General features: G+C 44.9%; 1 protein-coding gene across 6 annotated transcripts in view; it reads right to left on the bottom strand.

Annotated features, from left to right (window-relative positions):
- Nucleotides 1–25631, bottom strand: part of BIRC6 (baculoviral IAP repeat containing 6) — a 2386688-nt gene that overhangs the window by 2338654 nt on the left and 22403 nt on the right. For all 6 annotated transcript variants that reach the window (XM_086926902.1, XM_086926900.1, XM_086926901.1 and 3 more), the window contains exons 2-3: nucleotides 14597–14778; nucleotides 6852–6989 (exon numbers count right to left, since the gene is read on the bottom strand). In XM_086926902.1, the coding sequence (XP_086783028.1) occupies nucleotides 6852–6989; nucleotides 14597–14778 (320 nt within the window). The remainder of the gene's footprint in view (nucleotides 1–6851; nucleotides 6990–14596; nucleotides 14779–25631) is intronic.

Here is a 25631-nt window from a genome sequence, read left to right on the forward strand (position 1 = left end):
GAGGCTCAGTGGCGTTCTTATTATATATTGTACTTTGTGTTTGCTTGAAAGTCAGACCCCGGTTATGACGCTCTAACTAAATTAAATATTTTCAACAAGGTTAACTAATGGATTACAGACCTGAGAGTGCTAGTGACAGTCTAACAGAGCGACCCACAGTCTGGGTTGGCCGCAACGAGTCACTGCTGCTATGGCTCAGACTCCAGACTCGAGCTGCATTCTTCATTAGATGCCGCAAGCACCACAATATTGCCGGCATAACAGGTAGTGGTGCGAGCGCATCGGCTGGCGGGCTGCTAAACTTATTTAAGAAACCTAAACTGCCGCTCATTAAGTCCTGTATCGGCATACAATTGGGCAAATCATTCTTGCAGTCTCCGTGACGCCATCAGGTCACGTGAATCCCGCCGCGATTACAGAGCCAGCTCCCAGGTCTGCAGCAGCAATCAGTCTGTCAATCAAACACTCTGTGGCTGCCGGAGCAGCGCGGTTCCGTGCCTCTTTGCTCAGTACTAATATAGCAGCGCTCTAGCGCTATAAATGTGTGACTTCGCATTTTAGTGCGGGGATGCACACCACCACACTAAAATGCGTTAGTATAACGCCTGATGCGTGATACTTGTCAGGGCTGCATATTATCCGTTGTGCACAAAACGCAGTTGCCTCTGTAGATCGACTGAATGTGCCGGCTGGGCTCCTTCTCACTGATATCGACAAGGCCTTCCATTTCCTTAGCTGGACCTATCTCTTTGCTCTCCTGAACTGCCTCAACATCGGCCCTCGACTTCTTAAATATATTCGCCTCCTATACACAGACATCACTGCTTCGGTACAGAGCCCTGGATCAATCTTGCCTCTGTTTCGCATAGGAAAGGTACCACCAGGCAGGGATGCCCTCTATCTCCCTATCTTTTTGTACTCGCCATGGAGCCACTCGCAGCGTGGGTAAGAATGGATGCCCAGGTACATGGCTCTGAGTTGTCACGGGATCTCTACGATCGTATATCGTTGTACCCTGATGATGTATTTTTTCCTCACTCGCCCAAATAGATCCGGCCCACGCCTGCTTCCCATAATGCAATTTTTTTGCAAAATCTCCGGTCTCTATATGAACACATGCAAATAGTTTGTGGCCTTTGCGAGGGGCGACCAACTCGGGACTTGGACACATGAGGTTACAGCAGTGCCGGATGGCTTCAAGGATCTTGGGGTGTTCCTGTCAGAGTCACAAACCGTCTCCTGGAGTAAGAACCTGGCCCCTCTGTTGACTTAGATCAAAGAAAAGGTGCGCTCCTTTTCACATCTGCCTTTGTCACTATTTGGCAGATCGGCCATTTTTAAAAGGGTCTCGCTACTGCATCTTCTTTATCAACTTCAAAACCCTCCCCAACAAATACTGCATACATGGTTCCTTCTGGTAATTAAAAACGATCCTTAGTCACTTCCTTTGGCGTGGGGGCTCGGTTGATGTTGCACTGAGAACGTGCTTCCAGTCCACATACATGGGGGTATCGCGAATCCAGACATTCAAGCGTATCATGCGGGGTCCCATCTCCTCATTTTAAAAGATTGGTGTTAAGGAGATAGACGGGACCTTGCTTACGCCATCGAGCATTGGTTAATGACTCTAAATCTCTACACACAATTATACATTCTAGTGCGACGCTCAAACTACTACTGCCAGCAACCCGGACTGTCTTTGTGATATGGCAGCAAGCACTGCGTAGGATTAGGTGTTGGGGCAAACTCCCGAAATAGACTCCTCTTTGGCGCAAGGCCTCTTACCACAATTGTCTGAATTACAGGGCTTTGTGGGTTGGGATACTATTGGAATTTCAACGGTTGGCGCCGTCCTCCATGGTCAGACCCTGAACTCATTCCAGCAGCTACAATCTGAATTGCAAATGCCTCGCTCTCAATTTTATAGATATTTGCAATTTCGCCACCCATTCTCCCCATACATCCCTCAACAATATTCCCGACTTTAATCCCGTTGAGGCCAAGGTGTTCCTAGTCGAGATGGGTGCGCACAAAGTCACAGCGTTTTACCGCACATTGGTCACTAACAGCCACACTACACTCAATAAGACCAGAGATGCCTGGCAGGAAGATTTGGGTACACTTGAAGACGACTGGGTTGAGGCTCTTAAATCCCCGCATGGGGCGCCCATTGAAGCGCGCCTTCGTCTTAAAAAATGTAAATATCACCACTGTGTATATTTCACTAGCTACATGTTTTGGCGCGCCGCGATGATTGCATCCCCCCTCGTGCCTGCACTACGGATTGGCCAAGGGCACTTTCCTCCCCACGCTATGGGAATGTACTGCTCTATCGCGGTTTTGGTGTGGGGTACCGACCGGTCTCTGTGAGGTGCTGGTGTGGGACTTTCCACAGTCATTGCATCTAACTATGCTTCACATTAAGGAGGGCATTGGAGCTAACTGATACAAAAGACATCTGCAATTCCTGGGGCTTACTCTGGCTAAGCGTGACATTGCTAAAGCTTGGAAGGCGACTTCACCGCCATCTGTAGGGGCCTGGAAACAGTCTTGATTTTTTCATGGGGTTACAAATACCGATTTTTAAGGCACAGGGATGTCCCCTGAAACACCCGAAGATATGGAAGCAGTGGGCTGATTATCACGGTCTGTATCTTGAACCCATCCCCCCTACGTTTCACAATGAAGATCTGCCATTAAGATCAAATGTTGGGTACTCATATCGAGAATAATTATATCTGAACTTAAACATTACGATTGGAGACTTTGTATGATAACATACATATGGACTTTGTGACACTGATGCTTCTATTTTACAATGTTTATATGCGTTTAATTCAGTCTTTTGCATATTCCTTTTTACGACAACTGTATAGTGTAAAAGTTGACATCTTAACCATCGACATGATACGTATTCAATGTGCTGCCCTGTTGTCACCTGGGCCTTGTGTCTGTCAACAATAAAAAATCAATGTGGATACTAGCATTTTCCAATGCAAAATGGCAATTGTAGGTTTTTACTGTTACATGTAAAAACACATTTTTCACTTCTTAAGATACCCTGTCTTAGGGCTCACTATTAAAAACAGGAGGACCTGGCTTTGCCATTACTTTAAATGGCAAAGTCGAATTTTCAATTTACAACTACTCTTGACAGTCTGCAGTGGCAGACTAGGAGCCATGTTTACCTTGGTCACACCCAAGGTGGCAAAACCAGTGCTACAGTCCCTGTGGTGACCCTTTAGGTTACAGGCCCAGGGTAATACTAGAGTATAAGGAAATGAAACAAAAACAGTTAAGGGTCAGGGCACAAGCAATTAGGTCTGGTTAGCAGGCCTCAGTGCACTTTCAGAATCAAGCAAGCACTGGAAAAGCCAATACGTCTTGCCTATGCAAGAGCTATTGGCTTTCCCGATATGTTTTAGCAATCTTATACACCAGAGTGGCTGCTGTTCAGAATGGCTAAAAGTTAGTGGGGTAAAGGAATGTGGCGTGACGTGAAGTGTAGTAAAGCGGAGTAGAGTGAAGTGTTATGGAGTGGTGTAGAGTGGCGAACAGTAGAGCTGAGTGGCGCAGCGAGGAGTTGAGTGTCATGAAGTAGCATACAGTGTTGTGGAGAATAGTGGAGGGAGTAAAGTGTTGTAGAGGGAAAGAGAGAGTGGAGTGGCACAGAGTGGAGTAATGTCAAAGTTTGGTAGAGTGTTGTAGAGCGGAATGGCAAGGTGTGTCAAAAGCGGAGAGGTGTGGAGTAAAGTAGAGTGGCAATGAGGCAGTTGCATCATCGTAGAGTGGAGGAGTGTTGCAAACTGGAGAGGATTACTGTCGTGGAGTAGAGTGGAGAGGCATTGGGTGGAGTAGAGTGTCAGTGGAGCAGAGTTTAATGAAGTAGAGTATTATGTAGTTTAGTGTCGTAGAGTGAAGTAGCATAAAGTACAGTGGTTCGGAGTAGATTGGTGTAAAGAGCATTAGCACAGAGTGCAGTAAAGAAGAGTGGTGTGGTATACAGTAGAGCGGTGCACAGTAGAATGCAGTGACATAGAATGAAATGGCCAGAGTAGAGTGGCACGGAGTAGAGTGGCATAGAGTGAAGTGCATAGAGTTGAGTGGTGTAGGGTAGAGTGCAGAGGTGTAGAGTAAAGTGTCAGAGTAGAGTGGTTTAGAGTACAGTGGCATAGAGTGGAGTGTTCTAGAGTGACTTAGAGTTTAGTGGAGTAGAGTCCAGGGGCGTAAAGTGTCATAGGGTAGAGTGATGCAGAGAGCAGTGACGTAGAGTATAGTGGTGCAGAGTAGAATAGAGTCATGTAGAGTGCAGTGAGGTAGAGTGCAGTGAGGTAGAGTGACATAGCATGCAGTGCATAGAGTAGAATGTGTAGAGTACAGTGGCGTAAAGTGCAGTGGTGCAAAGTAGGTGGTGAGGCTGCAGTGGCGTAGGATGCACTGGTTTTGAGTAAGGTGGTTTAAATTGCAGTGGTTTAGAGTGCAGTGGTTTAGAGTGGCACAGCATACAGTAGATAGTTTCAGAGTGGAATGGTGCAGGAAAGAGGTTTGTGGTGTAGGGTAGAATGCAGTGGCATAGAGCAGTGGCGTGGAGTGCTTTGACGTAGAGTGCAATGTTGCAGAGTGGCAAGGAGTGTATTAGAGTGAAGAGGAGAAGAGTGGCCTAAAGTGCAGTGGCATAGAGGGCAGTGGCTTAGAGTTCATTGTTTCAGAGGAGAGTGAAGTGAAGTAGAGTAGGGGAGTGGTGTGGTGTGGTGCAGGCAGAGTGGAGTGGTATAGAATAGCGGCATGGAGTGAAGTGTTGCCGAGTGGAGCAGAATGGACTGGTGAAGAGTGGAGTGGCATGGAGTGTTGTAGAGTGCAGTGGCGCATAGTAGAATGCACTAGCATGGAGTACAGGGGTGCAGAGTGGAGTAGAATGCACTAGCATGGAGTACAGTGGTGCAGAGTAGAGAGGCGCAGAGTGAAGTGGCATAGAGTACAGTGTCAAGAGTGCAGTGGTGCACAGTAGATTAGAGTGCCCTAGAGTGCATTGTCTTAGAGTGGTGGAGAGTAGAGTGCAGTGGCATAGATTAGAGTGGCTGAGAGTGCAGTGGCAGAGTGTGCAGTGCTGCAGAGTAGAGTGTCGTAGAGTGCAGTGGTTTAGTGTAGAATGGCGTACAGTGCAATGATGTAGAGCAGGGATACTCAAAGTACAGCCCGGGGACCGCATGCAGCCCTCCAGACATTTAATTGTGGTCCCCTGGTGAACAGCAGCACTGAGCTGCTGTCCACTTGACAGAACAGGAACAATTAGAAAGCTAGGAAATAAAATGGCCATACTTTATTTAGACGTTTACTAAAATAACGGTAAAGAAGAAAAGAAGGTGTCCTAGACAACTCATCTTTAGGAACACTTTAGTTTTAAAGAAACCTTGCACTAAACATGTGAAAATATGATAAACTCTCTGCAAACTTCAATAAAGTGTAATTTATGAACACGCACAAGCGTTTTCCCTTAGTAGATCAGATTATATCACTGCATTAAGAGGCATTTGTTAGCAGTGATAGTTTTCAAACATTATCATGGAAACATTCATGCTGCCCCCACTCTGAAAACAATGCCATTAGTGAACGATAAGGCAAGTCATTTGTAAGGTTCACCTTGTATATAGCTACGGTTCTTATATAACTGGTACAATATGATTTTATAATAAATAAAACAAGTGTAGAGTGCAGTGGCAAAGAGTGCAGTGGTGCATAGTAGAGAAGTGTGGAACAGAGTGCAATGGCATATATCACAGTGAAGTGGTGTAAAATAGAGCAGAGTAGGGTGGTGCAGGTAAGAGTGCAATGACACTGAGTGGAGTGGCATAGTGTGGAATGGAACACAGTAGAGTGGTGCAGAGTAGAGTGGGGTAACATGGAGTACGTGTGGTATGGTAGCCTACTGCCATTACAGACACCATATCATCAACTGAAATAGCGATTACATTTGCACTCAGATATAGTTTTACTGACAAAAGTATACAGCAAAGAAACTGTTATGTGTGCAAATATCATCACCCAGTGTACAGATTTGATTATCAGCATGGTTCTTTTACAGATATTTAAATTTTGTAGTGCGCTAGAAAAAAAATAACATCCTACAACCTTCCTCAAGCAGGCCCCCAGTAGCCAGCATGACTAACATATTCTCTCACTTTGAAGTCAGAGAATGAAAAATAAACGCCAAGCTCCCTGGAAGACACAGCCTCACATTTGACGTCTTTCTTTGAATGCACAGCAAATGTGAAGATGGGAACAAGATTTAAAGGCCTGTTTACAGAAATCAAATTAGTAGAAGAACACAGTAAACAACGTTTTGGCAACGGGAGGAATGAATTTGAGCTGGACAGACTAAAGCAAATAAAGCCAGAAAGTGTGAGTTACAAACCACAACGCCAATGGTGAGCAACGGGCATAACACATTCCTGGGTCAGCTTTCTGAATGTCCAAGATGTCTTTAGCAAACTAGACAGCTGGGCTGTCTGGGAGAAGGCAACATAAAAACCAGCAGCTCAGTCCAAAACTTTGGGGGTGAGGATACAAAAGAGGCATTTCCTTACATACCTCATGAAGTCTACATGTATATAACATTAGAGGTCTTTTGGAAAAGACTTCAATTCACTCAGCCACTGTTTACGAAGAAGATGCATACACACAGGCATTTCTAGCTTATACCCAGGATTTTTTTCTTTTACGTATCAAAGACTACATCTAATATGCAAAAATAAATATTATTGCATATTTAAAATGAAAGATCGAAAATGCATACTAGGATGCAAAACTAATCATCAAAAACGAAATGGTAACTTAGTTGTACATGTTCATACCTTTGCAACTTTATGACTCGCAGCCGTCTCATGCGAAGTATTCTTCAACCCATCTTTCAGCTGCGTAACAAACAAATCATAACCTTCGGTACTCGAGACATCTACTTTCTCTAGGCACGCGGATAACAACTGCTGAGCCTGTGGATGTAAATTCTTTAACTTTATAATTTACTCAACTGTAGGGAGGAATTATTTTATTTACAGCATTGAACAAATAATTAAAAACAGGTTACAGTAAAAAAACTTCAGATCTTGGGTCAATATACCAAACAAATAGACAAAACCAAACAGTCACGACGTAAAGTCCAGCTAAAAGACTGGCCATGTTTATAACACATCAGAAGAAATGTAACAATGTAATGTAATGTAGATATGATTTGTAGAGCGTAAACTCATGCCAGAGGGCATCGTGGCACTGTCCGAGACGGGTCTGGGTGCAGATTAGTTGGAAATGAGACTACTTGCTGGGATTCGGTATCTGCTAGTCTTGCATGAAGAGCAAAGTCATTAAAGTCTTTCTAAAGGCGAATAGGGGGGGAGCGGTATTTAGTGTCAAGGGTAAGCTGTTCCAGAGCACTGCAGTGGTCCTGAAAAAGCTCTTGCCACCCCAAATGGTCCTCTTGAATAATGGGACGGTCAAGTTCACGGCAGGGCCCAACTTAGGCAGCCACCAGGTCGGCGTCCAAAAGAAAAGGTTATTGCCAAAAAGGACGACCTCAGTATTTGTGGCGTTCAGTTTCAGACAATTATTGTTCATCCAATTGCTAACTTTACTCATGCAGGTCTTGAATGCAGAGCTCGAGTTTGTTTCTGGTTTTGTTAGTGACACCACAATTTGAGTGTCGTCAGCGTATGAGGCAAGGGAGAAACCAGTATTTTGTATGAGTGTCGCCAGCGGTGTCACATAGAGATTGAAGAGTGTAGGGCTCACAGCCGAGCCCTGGGGGACTCGGCATGGCAGGGAGAAAGGCCTTGATGAGATGCGTTGGGGATATTAAAGAGAGGTGAGGGAAGAGACTAAATGAAAAGTTAATACAGGTGTGTCGAAATCCTGTTGCCGGACTCCCAGAACAAATTGCTCGTGGTCAAGGATAAACACATTTTTGGGTTTATTTTGTCCACTGGATAAGTAGGCCCGACACCCTGCAGCGCTTAACCCTTTGGCTGCCAACTTACATTATACAGTATTGATCTGTTAAAGATGATTTTACACCTCTAAGGGAAGGTTTGAATCCAAATGTGAGTTGTTCAGACTTTTATATATGATTCATTAATGCAAAGTCTTAACTATTAGGGTGAGGACTCAACAGAAATACAATGAGCTGCGATCTCAGCTTGCATTTCTGACAATATCAGAATAAAAATCAAGCATTTAGCAAAATCAACAGTTATCACCTTCGGGAACTACTGGCTTTGCCAATGCTTTAAATCACACTGTAAAACATTCCCGATGTTATTCAGCATGGCTAAACGTGAAGAATGTATGTAAAATATAAAAAATAATTTTAAAAAACTATGACATGGACAGCTGCAGCATTTGGTATGCGCAAACCAAGCATCTCCACACATACAAAGTAATGCAATTGTCTTTTTTCTTCTTTTTGTTTAACGATCCCAGTTGGATCAATAAACAAAGAGAAAAAAGCACAAGCCGGTAGGTGAAGCAAGGTGGGTGTCAAGAAACTTAGGATGGGTTAGAATCACAGAGGGTGGGTGGGGAAAACAAACATGATAGAGCAAACAAGAGAGAGAGAGAGAGCAATGTGGACCAGGAAAAGGAAAATAAATGAGAATGCAATGTAAAGCTGGCTGGAGAACGACACAGGCAAGACAGAAATATGGTGTGGGGGTAAAACCAAATGTGGTTGAATTCATCACCGGGCCGGTGGGAGGGGGGAGTTGACTGAGAATCATGCGGGCAGAGAGAAAAAAGCAACACGAGTGTGGCAATCAAGAGACAGATGGAAAACACATGCGCTCTCGTGGAGAAGAAAAAAAAAAATCAGTGCCTGAAAAGGGAGCAGTGGAAGGACAGAAGTAATGGGTCATGCACCAGGGGAGGGTAAAATACACGAGAAGGAAGAACAGCCCACACAAGCTAACCAATATGAAGAAAGCAAATTAACATGACAATGAAGATAACCAGATGTAAACAATGGACAGGCTCTCGGCCCATTGTAAGCAGTCAATTCATCTCACACAGTGCATGATGTACCATTTAATAAACCCTTTTTGATGCACGCAATGTCCATTTAACAGGTTAATAATGGGTAATCAATATAAGCCACTGTCGGAAATATTATGAGCAACATGAAAATAAATAAAGTAGGCACCAGATGCTTGAAGAAAGTCACAAAGGTGCACATGCATGTGTATACCCTTGCTCTGGCTGAGGTTTAAACTTCCACAAATTCACAAGACTCTACAGAAGTAGACCTGGAACTCGTTCTACTAACAAACATGTAAATTCCACTGTCATGTGGGCACATATGACACAGATTTGATCACACGAAAATCTGCTGAAGGGCTTCAAATTCACTGTACCTAAATTTCTGCCAATCTGAGGAAAGTTTTATTCCTGCCCTTATCAGGAAAACATTTCCAGCATTTTTCTGTGAGAGCAGAGATTAAAGAGGAGTTGGAGACAAAAGTGTTCCTTTTAAGTGTGCCCAAACGCACAGGGCATTCCAATGCTGGAAGTACCATTTACTGCCGTGCCGACTTCTAGTTCCTCTATGTAGATTTGGTGAGAGGTGGCAAAATAAGAGCCTTGATAGACTTCAAATACCTATATAATCTGAGCCCTAACATATAAAAGACAAACTTATCAGAGTTCTGACATAATGAGAACACAGTCATGATTGTTCAATTCAATGCATGGTACCAAAAGTACAGTTTGTAAGTTTTTTTTTTTTAACAGGAACAGTACATTTCTGAAGTATCCCGTCGCTTGGACAAGTAGATAATTTCTAAACTTTCTCACCCATTAATACCAAAAGATTAACTTGAACTCTAATTTAAAACTATGTTGCTCTATTTACAAATGACTCAATATGCAAAATGTTAAACATGAACACACATTTACTTATGCTTTGGTCCATCATGTTTTATAAATTCAGCACGGTAAACAATCCTTTTTACCAACACTGGTTACACAAGAAAGAACACATTAGGGAAGAGAAGTATATACATATATTTATATTTTCTATTTAAAGTTTACATGTAGATGCACAGAGCGTAACAAGCTTTATTCCATTATTGAGAGTGGGGAGGGCCCATGACTCACAAGAGGTTATGCCTCAAGAAAATAATATCTATTTCCTTGCTCAACAACTGTAATAAATAGCATGACACTTTCAGCACACCTACATGCATGGTTTACTCCATTGCATTTTTACATGTGTATTTATTTGTAATTATTTAACCTAACACAAGAGGTAAGAGTTTAAATCGGATCAGTGAGATTAAAGTCACAAAGCAACACTGCCAATTAGGCTGATGGTTTTCATGTATAATGTCATTGTAACATGCTAAACTAAGGCAGTAAAACAGTATTTTTCTCATCTTAATCCTGCGCTACATTTTACTTAACCTATGCACTATAGTAACAGATGTGCGAGTGTAGATTTGCTGTACCTAAAGAACGTGTTGTTGGATATTTATTTTCACTACTAAGACGGACTGATGGACAAAACAGACCAATACTCCTAGGGTGCTGCATTAAAATTGGCTTAGAAATGGCCCACGCTCCAGGTATGCAGAATTCACAGGAGAGAGAGAATGGAGTGTGCTAGTTGGTCATATGGGAGGCCGCGAGGTCTGCTGCTTGACAGGAGGGCTACCTGGTATTGGCACCACATGCGGTCTACGTCTTGCGCAAAATTATTCTGTAGCATAGGGGGTCTACAGTAAAGTGGTAGGTAGATTTTCGTTAGGTGCTATTTGACCACGGACGAGCCTCTAAGGTCCTTTGGATGGTGATGGAGGAGCTGTGGGTCTGTTAGCTGGTGGTAATGGAAACCTTGGGAACTAATTACTGCTTGGTGATGGGAATTTCATGGCACTTACTGTTTTGAATTGGTTCTTGGAATATAGCATGGTAATTGGTAAAGGGGCAGTTTATGGGGACTGAAATAGGGGGCTCTGTATCCGTTTGGTGACTGTCTTATCGTTATGGTCATGTTGGCTTTCAGGAGTCAAGCATGCATTGATGAATCTCAAATGAGCCTGGCTTATAATGAAGGGAATTGCCGGTTTGTCTGGCTCGTCTTGATGCAGAAGCTAATTGTCAGACAGAGCAGATGAATCGCAAGGCGGACAGGGGATGCCGGATCTAATGCAAATCTGGCTCAAAGGAATATCGGTTCTGATGCACATTTTGTTGGCAGGATTGTACAAAAATGTGCATTGCTTTGTTTACACGTGCACACACACACAGTGTCTCTAGAAGTCAGATTTTTGTAGGGGGTTCCTACAAGGTACATATAACAACGGGCATGACTGACACTTCAATGTGAAAGCTTTGTTTGGCTTCCAAGAAGAAAGATTTGAAAGACCCCTATATATTGAAAATGCTAGACTCGTGTGCGATTTCTACCCAGCTCGATTCAAAACATGATTTGTCTGCACAGCCTAGTACTGCAGTGACGGTTATGAAAAACAGAGTTAAGAAGACTGTGATATCACAGTCATTAGGCCTGCAATCCAACCAATATCCATCAATCTGCAGTTGTACCTAACAAAGAAAAATCATTAAAACATTACTTACTGTCTACTTTTAGTGCCTCTATGTAGATTTGCTGAGAGGTGGTTAAATAACTGCCTTGCTAGAATCCAAACCTTTATATACTCTGAGCCTTAACATAATCAGGTAGAATATGGTCATAGCTCTAAGGTAATGAGAACACAGACATAATTTGTCAACTCATTGCATGGTCCTAAAAAGGACACAATTTTTTTTCATTTTCTTTTGACATGACAAATCTATTTCTGAGCAGCAGCAGCTCTTCCGCAAGGGCAGTGGAGCGTCGACCAGCAAGTGAAATATAAAACGATATCTTAGTATCTGAGCCAGATTGTGCAGGGAGGGGAAGGTCCAGCATATGGCAGAGAGGAGGAGGAGTGCTATGCCAAACACACATGCCCACTTAGGTTTCTCTAGGCCAGCTGTATTTAACAACCACGCTGGGGCAACCCCACAGACTCCCTGTCCTGAGCGGAGCGTCTTCTCAGCCCGCTCAGGCCAATCGCAGCGCTGCTCTCATATGAGAGCAGCCCGGGGATCGGATGAGAGTCATGATATTTTCAAGGGACTCCTGGAACAGAAACTGCAGCAGAGGAGCGCGAGGCAGACTGCCGCACCAGATAAATGTTTATTTTTATTATTAACATCCCCTCTCTGCGCCGAGCACTCCCGCCGCTGGTCCCTTCTTCCCCCCAGCTTCCCCTCTACCTGCCCGCTGTAATTTTTTTGTGTCTGCCGCAACTGTTTGAGGCATTCCAGCCCTTGGACAAGTAGATCATTGCGAACATTTCATACCCTAAAATAGCAAAAGATTGTGTTGAACCTCAATTTGTGACTCTTTTGCTTTATTTATAATGGATTCTAATATGCAAAATTCAGAATATAAATACAAACGGACCTGTGCTTTGGTAACTATCATGCTATATAATTGCAACACTTTATCTCAACTCTGGTTTTTTAGATAAATTGAAAAGAGCACATTAGGGAGGTGAAGGATGTACAATTATTTATATTGTCCTTTTAAACTTTATACGTAGATGCACCAAGTGTAATATAATGTGTATTACCATTGTTGAGTGTGGGGAGGGCCATGACTCGCCAGAAGAGATGCCTTGAGTCGCTCACAATGTCCATCCCTTCTCCCAACAAATGTAATAACCAGCATGGTGCATGCTGCACATTTTCACTTATGGTTTATTTCATGTAAGGTTTATGCCATGGTATTTTCCATGTATTTGAATTATTTTAATTACTTAATCAAAAACCATGAGATAAGAGGTCAAATCCGGGCAGAGATTAAAAAAAACAAAAATGCCACATTCACAGTGACAGTTAAGAGGGTGGTTTCCATATGTAATGTTATTGAAACCTACATTCTATAAAGCAATAACGGCGGCGGCGGCGTTTGATACTGTCAGCCATGCACTGCTCCTGGACAGACTGGCTAGGATTGGGATAGGAGAGCAAGCCCTCAAATGGCTAACAGCTTTCTTGACAGGAAAGACGCAGAAGATCCAGTTGCTAGACCAGGTCTCAGACGTGGGCATGTTAGCCTGCGGAGTCCCGCAGGGATCAGCGCTCTCTCCGCTTTTATTTAATCTTTACCTACAACCATTGATAGAGTCCCTGGCAAACATGAATTGTAAAGTTTTTAACTATGCCGACGATACTCAGCTGTTGCTGAGTATCGACAATACACCATCGGCTCAGTCCAAGGCCCAAGACATACTACGATTTACAGTGAACTGGATGTCGTCCAATTTGCTGAAAATCAATCCAGATAAAACAGAAGTCCTCGTAGTCTCAACCTCTACTTCTCCCTGGAATGATTTGTTTTGGCCACAAGAACTAGGACCTACTCCAAAACCGTGCCCTAGTGTCAAGAGTCTTGGGATGAAAATCGATCAGGAACTCTCGATGGCCAACCAAGTATCCGCGGTAGTTGGATCCTGCACTAACCTGATCAGGCAACTACGCAAACTCGCCCCCCTGCTCTCTAGGAATATGCTGCGAACCATTGTCTCAGCCACAATAGTGTCTAGAATAGACAATGGCAATGCGTTGTACCTCGGCCTTCCAAAAAACTCCATCAACCGTCTTCAGGTTATCCTGAATGACGCAGCTCGCCTGATCTTTGGAGTGCTGAGGAGGACTCATGCCTCCCCTCTGCTCTATAGGCTACATTGGCTGCCTATGGTGCAGAGAGTTGAATTTAAGAGTATGTGTATCTGCCACAAAGCAATTCATGGACAGGCGCCAGCCTACATAAAAGAAAGGCTCGAAATATACGAACCTAAGCGCGCCCTGCGATCGTCCGGATCTTTTCTGCTATCCTGTCCACGTTTCAAGTTAACAACAAAAGGAGGCAGATCTTTTTCAGTTCAGGCTCCTACCATCTGGAACAAGCTACCAGAGGCGCTTCGCAGAGAACCCAATCTTCTCCATTTTAGGAAGTCCTTGAAAACCCTACTCTTTAAAGACGCATTCCCATCTAAATAGTCGGCTACTAGATTAGACACCTCTATACACTTATTTCATCTTTGTTGCTGTACTTGGTCAGTAGCGCTTTGAGACCTGTCGGTGAGTTGGCGCGATACAAAACCCAATTACAAATTACAAATAACGGAGTGCCTTCTCATATTAATACTGCTCTACATAAACCTTGCCCAGTGTGGGAATGTAGAATTATTAGTACAGTTGCTGTAAAGAAAGTGCTATTGGACATCAATTAGTTTCGCTACTATGATTGACATATCGACATAATAAGAAATGTTAGGGCTGTTGTGCAGTTGTCGATCAGTTTGATGAAGCACAAGCTTCGTCTGCTCAGTTTAACAATCAGTAAGGAGAAAACCAATAACTAGAATACCGTGAACTGGAACAAATACTGTCTAAATATTAGTTCATCAGCAGTTGTAAAAAATAATAATAATAAGCACAAAATAGTTACTAAGATCAAGTACATATACCACACCATCGTAACATGTACAAAAAACCTTACTTCTGTGACCGGTAATTCAAGTTGAACGACATCTTCCTGCTTGGATACTGGAGTTTGCAAAGCTGTGTCTAGCAATAAGATGCCATTAAGGTCCTTCCTACAGCCAACTGCATAATCATCGACAAAGACAACTTTATCCACTGTAGAAAAATACTGACATTTCACCCGTCCTCCTGATTTTTCTGCAAAAGAAGATAGAAAACAATTCTTTGAAATTCTGGTCTAAATAAAAATGAATGTACATAAAATGTCTAACTGACTAGTGCACACATCTAGTTCTTTTTAGATTACTCATTTTGCGAGCGGAACAGAAAATGTTTTGGATTATCACCTGAAGGTATCCAAGTGGAGGTAACAGTTGCGTTGATATTAATGGGAATTCTTGTTTCTTTTAACAAAGTAGATCCTTAAATACTAAACCTCTTCTACTCTACACAGGTTGTTGTAAGAATCTGAAAATAATTCTCAAATATGGTTTTACAGACTTTTCAACTTCTAGTAACCATGTGTCACACCACAGAAAATAATTGTCAGAAAGCATTGGAACCACACTCTTAGAATACACACCCAAATATTTTGCGTTGTTAAATGTTTAAGACAACATTTAAAAATGTAGGTACAAACGACTAACAACAAATTGTTCACTTAATTTTTATTGATACAAACATCCCTATGTTACAATAAGAATAAGAGGACAATGGCTCAAAACCCAAGAAATATGACACCGTTACAAGTAACACCTAAAAACAGTAAAGTATTACAGTTATACCAAACAACTATTTTTCTATAGAAAAGAACTACTTCGACTTAGTCTATTAGCATACAATCCATTTTCCGTGCACTACAACTAAAAGGTACTATTCATCCTCACAATAAAAAACAAGCATTTGCAATGCAATAGGTCTCGCATTAGGAAAGTTTGAGCTATTGGTATTGTAAATGACAATTTTTGTATTTATGTGTTGGTTTTGAAAATAGTTAAATTAATAGCTTTGTCATTTACAATGCCAATAGTTATAACTTTCGCAAATGTGACACCTATAGCATTTGTAATGCAATATGTGTTGCCTTTACGTGACTTAGATGTATTGATATTACAAATAACAATGGCTTTTAATTTTTTTTAAATAATTAATACTTAAATAAAAGTTATTGTAATTTATAAATGGCAATAGCTTAAACTTTTGTAAATAACTTGTGAAGATTATGTTCAGTGTATTTTATTGTGATGAAAATCAAAGAACCGAAGTGAAATATTAACTTTTTTTGGGACACTTGTAATAAAGCTTGAAACATTGAGAGAACATATTTGAACCAGTTGTTGCTGAATGGTTGCACAGATTGATGCTGTGGTGGCACTGAGTGATGTTGTGGTGGCGACAAGTGATGCTGTTGCGTTCAGTGATGCTGTGGTAGCGCATAGTGATGTAGTGGTGCCCCTGAGTGATGCTGTGGTGGTGCTGAGTGATGCTGTGGTGATGCGATAAAGTGAGGGCGATAGTTAGAGGGAGGGCGATAACTAGAGGGAGGGCGATAACTAGAGGGAGGGTGATAGATAGTGTAATTATGTGGCATGTAATTATGTGGCACTGAGTGGTATTGTTTGGAGTGCATGTTGCATTGAGTGCAGTGTAATTATGTAGCATATAATTATGTGGCACTGAGTGATATTGTGTGGAGTGTGTGTTGCATTTAGTAAAGTGTAATTATTTGGCATGTAATTATGTGGCACTGAGTGGTATTTGGAGTGTATGTTGCATTGAGTGCAGCGTAATTATGTGGCGTGTAACTATGTGGCACTGAGTGGTATTTGGAGTGTATGTTGCATTGAGTGTAGTGAAATTATGTGGCGGGTAATTATGTGGCACTGAGTGGTATTTGGAGCGTATGTTGCGTTGAGCGCAGTGTAATTATGTAGCATATAATAATGTGGCACTGAATGATATTATGAGGAGTGTATGTTGTATTCAGTAGAGTAATTGTGTGGCATGTAATTATGTGGCACTGAGTGGTATTGTTTGGAGTGTATGTTGCATTCAGTAAAGTGTAATTATGTAGTGTGTAATTATGTGGCACTGAGTGGTATTTGGAGTGTATGTTGCGTTGAGCGCAGTGTAATTATGTAGCATATAATTATGTGGCACTGAGTGGTATCATGTGGAGTGTATGTTGTATTCAGTAGAGTGTAATTGTGTGGAATGTAATTATGTGGCACTGAGCGGTATTGTTTGAATGATGCAAAGCCACCTTTAAAATTTCCTAGGAATAGATCCCAGCCGCTGGATTGCACAGTTCAGAGGACTGATATTTGATGGCCTGCTCATTCTAGTGCTCATCGGCTCTCTGGGGCAAGGAGGTGAGAATGGCACAGATGTGAACGATTTCTGATCCTTCTCTTAATCCACACCTATAACCCTCACGTCTGAGGTCAGCTGCTGTCAGGTGAACTCATTCTCCACAGCTGCTGAAATAGATTTCTTCACTCTGCCTCAATGCCTAAATGTTTTTTATATTTTAATCTGGAAAGTCGCAATAGAAGAGCACCTGTCGGATAGAGGCTGTGAAATTGAGCTTTTGGCACCCACGCGTTTTGGAGATGGTTTTGGGCCCACACAGCTGCCTTTTCCTGTGTTACAATGAGCTCACTTTTACTGAACAGCATTAGCAGAAAGAAAATCCACCCTCAGTGTGACGAAGTAGGCGCAGCAGCATTAAAAAAACAGATTGCTTTGGCTAGACTTCCTGATGCTTACAATGTTCTGAAGCATAATGTAGTTGATGAACAATTGATTAACTGCCTACACCGCTGAGGCTTATGAAAGGCTCTGTCTTAGCGAGCAAACCTTTATTTGCATATAAATATTGTACTTGAACACAAATGTAGATTAGCCAGAAGGATGGGTCCCAGGTAAAAGAAATATTCAGTACTTTTATAGCACAATCACTCACAGGTTAAAATGTCCCAGTTAATTTGATCCATGTCACCTATCTACTTACATGTACAATATTTAAATAAACACGATGCATGATTACAGTAGCATAGTAGTTTATTAGTGGTGCTGCATTACAAATCACGGTCAGTATGGAGTATTTTATTGGTGTTTGTAGTTAAAATTCGACACAATATTAGAATTAATTACTGAAGTGCTATAGCTTCTGCCGGCCCAGTGCTTGCAATGGTCTGAAACTGGCAAGAATATAATTGTCGTTCAGCCAGAGTCTTTAATAGAAACTCATGCATCACTCATGATGGCAGAGTTTCCATTTGAAATCAACAAATTAATCCAAGACAGGTGATGGACTCTGAGGGGCTCTACTGAAGACTGCCTTTGAAGGTTAAACATTACAAACAACATGACTTTGGCAACCCTCCTTCCCTAAATCGTAGTCTAATCCCTTGGACAACTACCATTAATCATTAAAAGCTTCAGCAAGATGGACCATCTGCGAACTCTTAAAGTCTTGTCATGTATGCTCCTGATCGCGTCTGTATACGTTTCCGCTCACAGACTTACCAGCAACTTAAACAATGAACACTAGCAATGACGTCCATCTGCAGCCAGCTGTCCAGGTGTCCACATCTATCACAGTGGACTGTTCATTGGGAAGAACGCAATGAAGATCAGGACACATCACTGGGCAACTCACTCTACAAAAAGAGTTATCCCCTACACTTGCTTACACCCATCCCTCCTCCACGGCGCCCAGCTAAATAAAATGGAGCAGAGTGCGCGTGACCTTACTGGAGTTCAATACTATATACATAAAGTCTGTCACTAGCGCCGCATGGCTGGCACCACAGAAAACTCTAATCGTCTAAATGGGTTGAATTTTGTGTTTCCGCAAAGAAAAACGGAATGATGACACCCAGCGACATGGGAATAGAGAGAGGCTTTAGATTTACGGCTGATACAAAGGCTGGGCAATTTGGTATAAGGATCCTTGAAGAGTGCACAGTCACGATCCCTTCCTCGTATTCCATTACTGCATGGGCCCTGAAGCCAGTCACAACATTCCACCGAAAACCCAATAACTTCCGCAGAAAAAGAAATGTATTATCAAGCACAAAACTCACTGTAGTTCCTGAGATACTCGAATGACAGAGTCCAACCGGCCAAAAACACAGGTACTCAGACACAAAATAAAAAAAATGCATCTCCGATCTTCTATCTTCCAAAACCGGTAGAATTTAGAAATAGTCGCATCCCATTGTTACCTAACATATTAAAATGCATTTTTAAACATCCGTCATGTATGGAAAATAAAAATAATAATGCGACAATGTCCTGTAAAATGAGTAGAAAAGTGCCCCATAGCGTTCAACCTAGTAATATCTTTCCAGGTTTTTAGTGCGCATTAGGGAACATTTCAATGCATTACGCCTGCCCATGACTTTAAATGGGACAAAAACAACAAGTTCGTATTATCGGGTGCCGCCGCGCTGCCTGCGGCGACCCGGAAGCTCTTAGCCGGCCGGCCAATCCGCTCGCGGCCGACCGGAAATCCCGCCTCCCGAGGTCCGCGAGCTGCCGGCGCATGAAGCGCCCTGCCGGTCCGGGGTAGCCCGGGTCCCCAGGAGGGGGCCGGGGAGAAGGAGGAGTGTGGCGCCTGTTGCGGGGCTCCTCTGACCTGAGGGAGCCCCGATTTAAAAGAGGAGACGAGACGCGAGGAGCGGAGCGCGAGAGGAGCCCCGCCGGAAGAGCGCAGTCGGTGAGTGGGGCCCAGGGCTGATGTGAAGTGCGTGCATGCCTGTGTGTATGCCTGTGGGGGAGGGGAGGGGAGGGAAGGGGGAGGGGAGGGGAGGGGAGGGGAGGGAAGGGGGAGTGTGTGCGCGCGTGTGTGCGTGAGGGAATGTGTGTGCGCATGCGTGACTGTGTGTGATTGAGAGAGAATGCGAGGCGGGGGATAGTGTGCCTGTATGTGTGCCTGTATGTGTGCCGTGTGCATGCGCGCGCCTGTGTGTGTGTGTGTGTGTGTGTGTGTGCGTGCGTGCGTGCATGCATGCAGAGGGGTGGGGGCTGCCTGTGTCTGTGTGTGAGGGCTTTGCACCGCGCATGCGCAGCTACCAGACGCTCGCTCCCGAGGTGAAATCTGACCTCGTCAAAGCGCGCGTCTGGTAGCTGTCCACATTCCTAAATACGGGCCACAATAGGTCTGAAGCAGACACCTTCAATGCTCACGCATTGAGGGTAGGTCTGCTCGGCCTAACAGACACCTTCAATGCTCACGCATTGAGGGTAGGTCTGCTCGACCTAAAAAGCATAACAAGTTACAATTACTACATCGAAATGAACTAGATTTTCAAACGTTTCATAAAATTCTTTATTTTGGATAGTGCGATGGAATATTAAATTTGTGCACTAACATAGCTCACAATTATTAATAAGTGAAGTACATCTGTGACAGGCTCAAAAAATAAAAAGTTGTCACTCAATAGATGTTTCAGCATTATCAGTCAAAGTAGGAGGTGCTAAACATCATTCAGCAATCAAAGTGGGAGGTGCTAAACATCATTCAGCAATCAATGTCCTTTCTAGAGCTAGATATTTTTGAGCACCATTATAAACTTGAAACAAATGAACACCCTAAATCCAAAATGGACTCTGCTGGATATTTTAAGTTAAAACAACTTTCATCGATCTGCAAATAAATAGATATAAAGAGTCTAAGAAATAGGAATTTAGATAATGAATTAGTCAGTAGGACATACCAAGGAATGACACCACCACATATGGTTGTGCTGTTTTATCACATATAACACACCCCAATACATTTAAGGCAATAGGTAGGGCCCATGGCATACTCTTATGTGGGTAAAAAGTGCCACATGTTGTTAGATGTTACAGTGAATAACATAATTTAGAGGCCCATATGTTGACTTACACTGTCACTGACTGAGATGGTTTTAACTGTTAATGGAGCATATACAAAGGGGGATCCACTAAATATGTCCCAGGCCTGATATACTTGAGCATGTGAATTCTTTTATACAAATAGGGTTAGTTGCTATTTAAAACGTCTTCATCAAGCGTTAACCTGCTCTTCCACTACATGTAATTTACTATTAACGTATGCTGTAGCTTAGCCATACGGGACACTGCTATGTACTTAAAAGCTAATACTTGCACTTAGTAGTTTTAGTGCTTTATGTGTGCACTTAGAGTTTTATATGTAGACCAATGTTTTTAGTGCTGCACCTCGATTTAAATTTTATGTAAGCAAATAGCAAAGTGAAGAGGTACAGGTACCGTATATCATTCAGTCAGTGTCAAAAGTGTGTAGTTTGACCAACATGCTCAGACACAAACATTATGTATCTAGCACTAATAGAGGCAGTGAGACACTCACTTAAATAACCCATTACCTGCTCAGACACTCAAAAGGCAATCCAAGCCAGTCCTTGGATATAGATTTACAGAGGCATATAGTCACAATAATTGCCAGTGATGTATACTAAGAAACTTTCCTATTTAGGCAAATAGACCCTCATAGAGGGTCTGGAACACTCATTCAGATATGCAATAAAGACCCAAGTCTACCAAGTGAACCATCGAAAGAAGTATCACTTTAAATATGTCTGAGGCCTGGTACACTTTGGCAACTGCAACCAGTTTTAGCGCTAGGCCGATTTGCCATTTAAAAGATAAATCGCTTCTCTTCGCACATAGAAGTCACCTCGAAGGTAGACTGTAGCTAGGCAATAGGGCTCGGTGCTATGTGCTTTAGGTCGAATAAATCTACTTAGCAGTTTCAGTGAGTTATATTTGCACTTAAAGGCGTATATACAGAGTTATGTTTTCAGTGCTGTACGTCAAGTTCAATCTCATGTTTTTTTTAAAAAAAACTTTATTTTTGTCGCAGACAATGATAGTGCATAACAGTTGCGCCGACAGCATCCCCAAAGCAACGACAGTACATCAAATAACATACTTCTGTGTACACGGCCCATCAGCCCACAACCCGAAGGCCGGGCGGCGGTAGGTGGCAGCATGAAAGCCAGTCCATGAATCTAGCAATGTAACTGCGCGGCAGGATATTCTGGTCTGCTTTTATTTTTATTTTTTTTGTTATACAGATTACCCCCCAACTCCCCAAAGGAACACCCCCCCCCCAAAACTGCGGCATTCAGGACTAAGACATGTGTATACAGTTCGTTCACCTCATTACGGCACTCCTATCGGCAGATAGTACAGCAATCGTTACTTAGATTAGGGATGAAACCTCTAGATACCAAAACACAATTCCTCCCAATTGTATCCAACACGTGCGTGTACGGCCAGGCACTCCTCCAACTCACTGCCCTCCCCCTCCCTCCCCGTCACCCTCATCCTCAGATCCTGTATCCCCAGGGGTGAACAACTCCACACTGGTGCCATCTGAATCCTCGGCTGCCTCTCCCACCACCCGCATCATTCTCCACGCAAGCAGGTCGTCCTGTAGCTTTACATCTCTACGCACGGTTTGCATGAAGGTTTCCTCCGCCAGGGACCATTCCCCCACATCTCTAAGCCACTGCGACATCTCTGGGGCCCTCTGTCCCATCCATGTGATTGCCACCCTCCTCCTTGCCAGTACTAAAAGTAGTTGTAACATTTTGTAGGACAAATTACATTTCTTGGGCTTGGGGACCAAGGCTAACAAACACTGAAGGGGGGTCAGCTCCATCCGGAGTTCAGTAACCTTGCGAATGTGCGCCACCACCGACTGCCAGAAGGCGTTAACCAACGGGCAGTCCCACGCCAGATGAAGGAAGGAGGCACCCGGCGCGCCACATCTAGGGCAGTCATCGCGCTTGTCCGGGGCGATACGCCTCAAGGCAACCGGTGTCACATATGTGCGGTGTAGAAAATTAAAGTGTATCAATTTGAACCGTGCATTGCACGACAGCTTTCGGGTGAGGGTACCAATGCGTTTGCGCTGTGTCGGGTCCAAAACAATCCCCAGGTCAGCCTCCCAGGCCGCCCACACCGGTGGGGCGGAGTCCTGCCGCAAGGCTGAGTACAATAGGGTGATCAGCCTCTTGCCCCTACCACATGAAAGGATAATATTGAGGGTATGGGACACAGGGGGCGCATCAGGGAATTGCGGCCGAGTATCCCGCGCCATTGCATGGAGGCCCCTGTAGTGTAGGAACTGCCCCTCACCGAGTCCGAACGTCTCCGTCGCCCGTTCGATAGATAGAAACGTGTCGTCCGGGTAGAGATCCGCCAATAACTCGCACCCACCCGCTCTCCAGTCATGGAATGGCATGTGTACCTCCATGTCCACCACTGGGGCCATGATCCATATCGGCAGCTCTCTGTGAAAGGGTGCCCTCCGTAGGACTTTTTCCACAACACGCTGCCAAATGGCTGCGGTGTGGCGCACTATGTACGGCAGAGCCGCATCCGCGCTCCTGCCGCGCATCAGGGCCATCTGTACCGTTCTCTCATCCGCACTCCCCGCCAGGAGCCGTAGTTCCCAGGTGTCCGCATCCGCGAACCACCTGGCAGCTGGCAACAGCTGAGCTGCATAGTAGTAAAGGTCAAATCTCGGAGCTTCCAACCCCCCTTCCTCCCAGCTCCGGACAACCGTGCGCAAGGCAACTCTGCTACGCCTGCCCGCCCAGAGTAAAGACGTAAGAAGCGTATCAAGAGTGCGGAATATCCGCGGGGGAAGTGGGCACAGTGAATTCTGCAACACATACAGCACTCGCGGCAGCATCACATTTTCGCCACCGCCAGACGGCCCATCAGGGAGAGAGGCAATGTATTCCAGAATGACACCGATTGTTGTAGGGAGTGCACTACCCTATCCGCATTGCGGGTCAGCAATTGTTCGTCTGACGACGCCACCTGTATCCCCAGATAGCGGAAGGCTTCCAGTTCCCACCGCAGTCCCAGGTGTGGCAAGTCCCCGTGCGCGTCCACATTACATCCCGCTAGAGGGAAGATCAGGGACTTCCCTGCATTGATACGCAGGCCCGAGGCTGCACCAAAACGGTCCAGCAGCCGCAGCAAAACCGGTAGCGCGTCTCGCGGAGATGTTAAATAAAACAGAGCATCATCTGCATACAAGGACACCGTGTGTACATTACTCCCCACTTTGATTCCCCATTGGGACATCGTGGTACGGACTTCCACCGCCAAAGGCTCAATAGCCAGGGCGAACAGGAGCGGCGAGAGGGGGCATCCCCGACGGGTGCCCCTCTCCAACGCCCAGTCTTCAGAGCGTGCAGACCCAAGTTTGACTCTGGCTCGAGGCGCCCGGTACAATATCTGGATCCACTTGCGAAACACGGGCCCCAATCCTACCTGTTGAAGCACCTCTGACAGGTACCCCCAGCTAACCGTGTCAAATGCCTTGGCCAAGTCTATTGAAACCAGGACCTGGGGATCCTCCCTACCGCGCACCTCATGCATGACATGGGTTAATCGGCGCAGATTCATCGCGGTGTTGCGACCGGGGATAAACCCACACTGGTCCTGGTGAACCAACCGGGCCATGAACGGCGCCAACCGAGTGGCTAAGAGTTTGGTCAGGATCTTAACATCCGTGTTAATCATGGTTATAGGGCGGTATGCCGCGGGGTCGTAACCATCACCACCCGGCTTTAGAAGCATGCAGCTCTCTCCCTGGTACATTGTGGGCGGAAGGGCTCCATCCTCCAGCGCCGTAAGGAAGATCTGGAGGAGGAGGGGGCCGAGGACGTCTCCGAACGTGTGGTAAAACTCGGAAGGAAACCAGTCTCCTCCTGGGGATTTCGCCTTCGGTAGGCCGGCCATAGCCACCCGCACTTCATGAAGGGTCAAAGCCCCATCCAATTCTTCCGCTGCTTCTCTTGAAAGGGCCGGAAGAGTCACTCCCCGGAGGTAAGGCTGATAGGATGCTTCCGTGACCCGCGGATCCGCCGTGTACACCTGCTGCAGGTGGGTTTTGAGAACACGCAGTATACCGGACTCCGAATGCACCATGACCCCCATCAGGGCCCTTCAGGGCAACTATCCGGACCGGGACTGTTTCTTTCTTCAAAATCCAGGCCAATAAGCGGCCGGATTTGTCCCCCTCCCTGTGGAGACGCTGTCTAAATTGACCTAGTGTGAATCGGTCGAGGCACGTAAGTATATCGTGTACTTGTTCCTGGGCTTCCCGCTCCAAGGTTAGTTCCGGTTCCCCAGGATTTGGTGAGGCCTGGCGAGTCCGCAGGGCGTCCTCAGCGTCCTGCAGTTCGCGAGTCAGCTGTTGGCGGACCCCATAAGTAAGAGCCATACATTCACCCCGCACCACTGCCTTCAGAGCGTCCCATTTCGTCGACAGGGGCACATCGTCCCCTTCCCAGTTCAGCTCGACGTAATTAGTGAGTGTTGTCTGCACATGGTCTCTACCCAGCGGGTCCTGCAGTAGGTCCGTAGGCATCCGCCAAGTGCAGGGGCGGCAAGGCTGGTCGACTTCCTGCGTAGCGCACAACACCGGGGAGTGGTCAGACAGGAAGCGGGCCAAATGGGTGACCTTTAAGGAATACGACGCATCCATATTAGCGGCTAGGACCCTATCCAGCCTGCTATGGGTGTCGTGCGTAGGAGTGTAACAGGTGTACAGTTTCTGTGACGGGTGACCCGGACGCCACACATCTACCGCCCCCAAGTTCGCCATGACCTCGCGCAGTCTCGCCGTCATGCGAGGTTTCGTCCCCACTCGGGGAGGATGCCTATCCAGGACGGGGTCCAAGATACAGTTAAAGTCTCCGAACCACAGGAGAGGGCTGTCCACGTCCGACACTAAGACGTCCTGCATTCGTGAGTAGAAGGTCGCGTCGTCTACATTAGGCGCATATGTATTAAGTAGTGTAAGGTCCCTGCCATTCAACTTCACCCTCAGGAGCAGGTACCTGTCCTCAATGTCTGCCTCCGCATACTGTACCGCGAGGGGGACCCCGGGCGCTACCCAGATCAAGACCCCACGCGCATACGTCGAAAAGGAAGAGTGAAAGACCTGACCTCGCCACTTTTTAGCCAGCTTTTGCGCCCCCTCCTCATTCAGATGCGTTTCTTGCAAA

The sequence above is a fragment of the Lissotriton vulgaris genome, chromosome 6, assembly GCF_964263255.1.
Source record: "Lissotriton vulgaris chromosome 6, aLisVul1.2, whole genome shotgun sequence".
NCBI lineage: Eukaryota > Metazoa > Chordata > Amphibia > Caudata > Salamandridae > Lissotriton > Lissotriton vulgaris.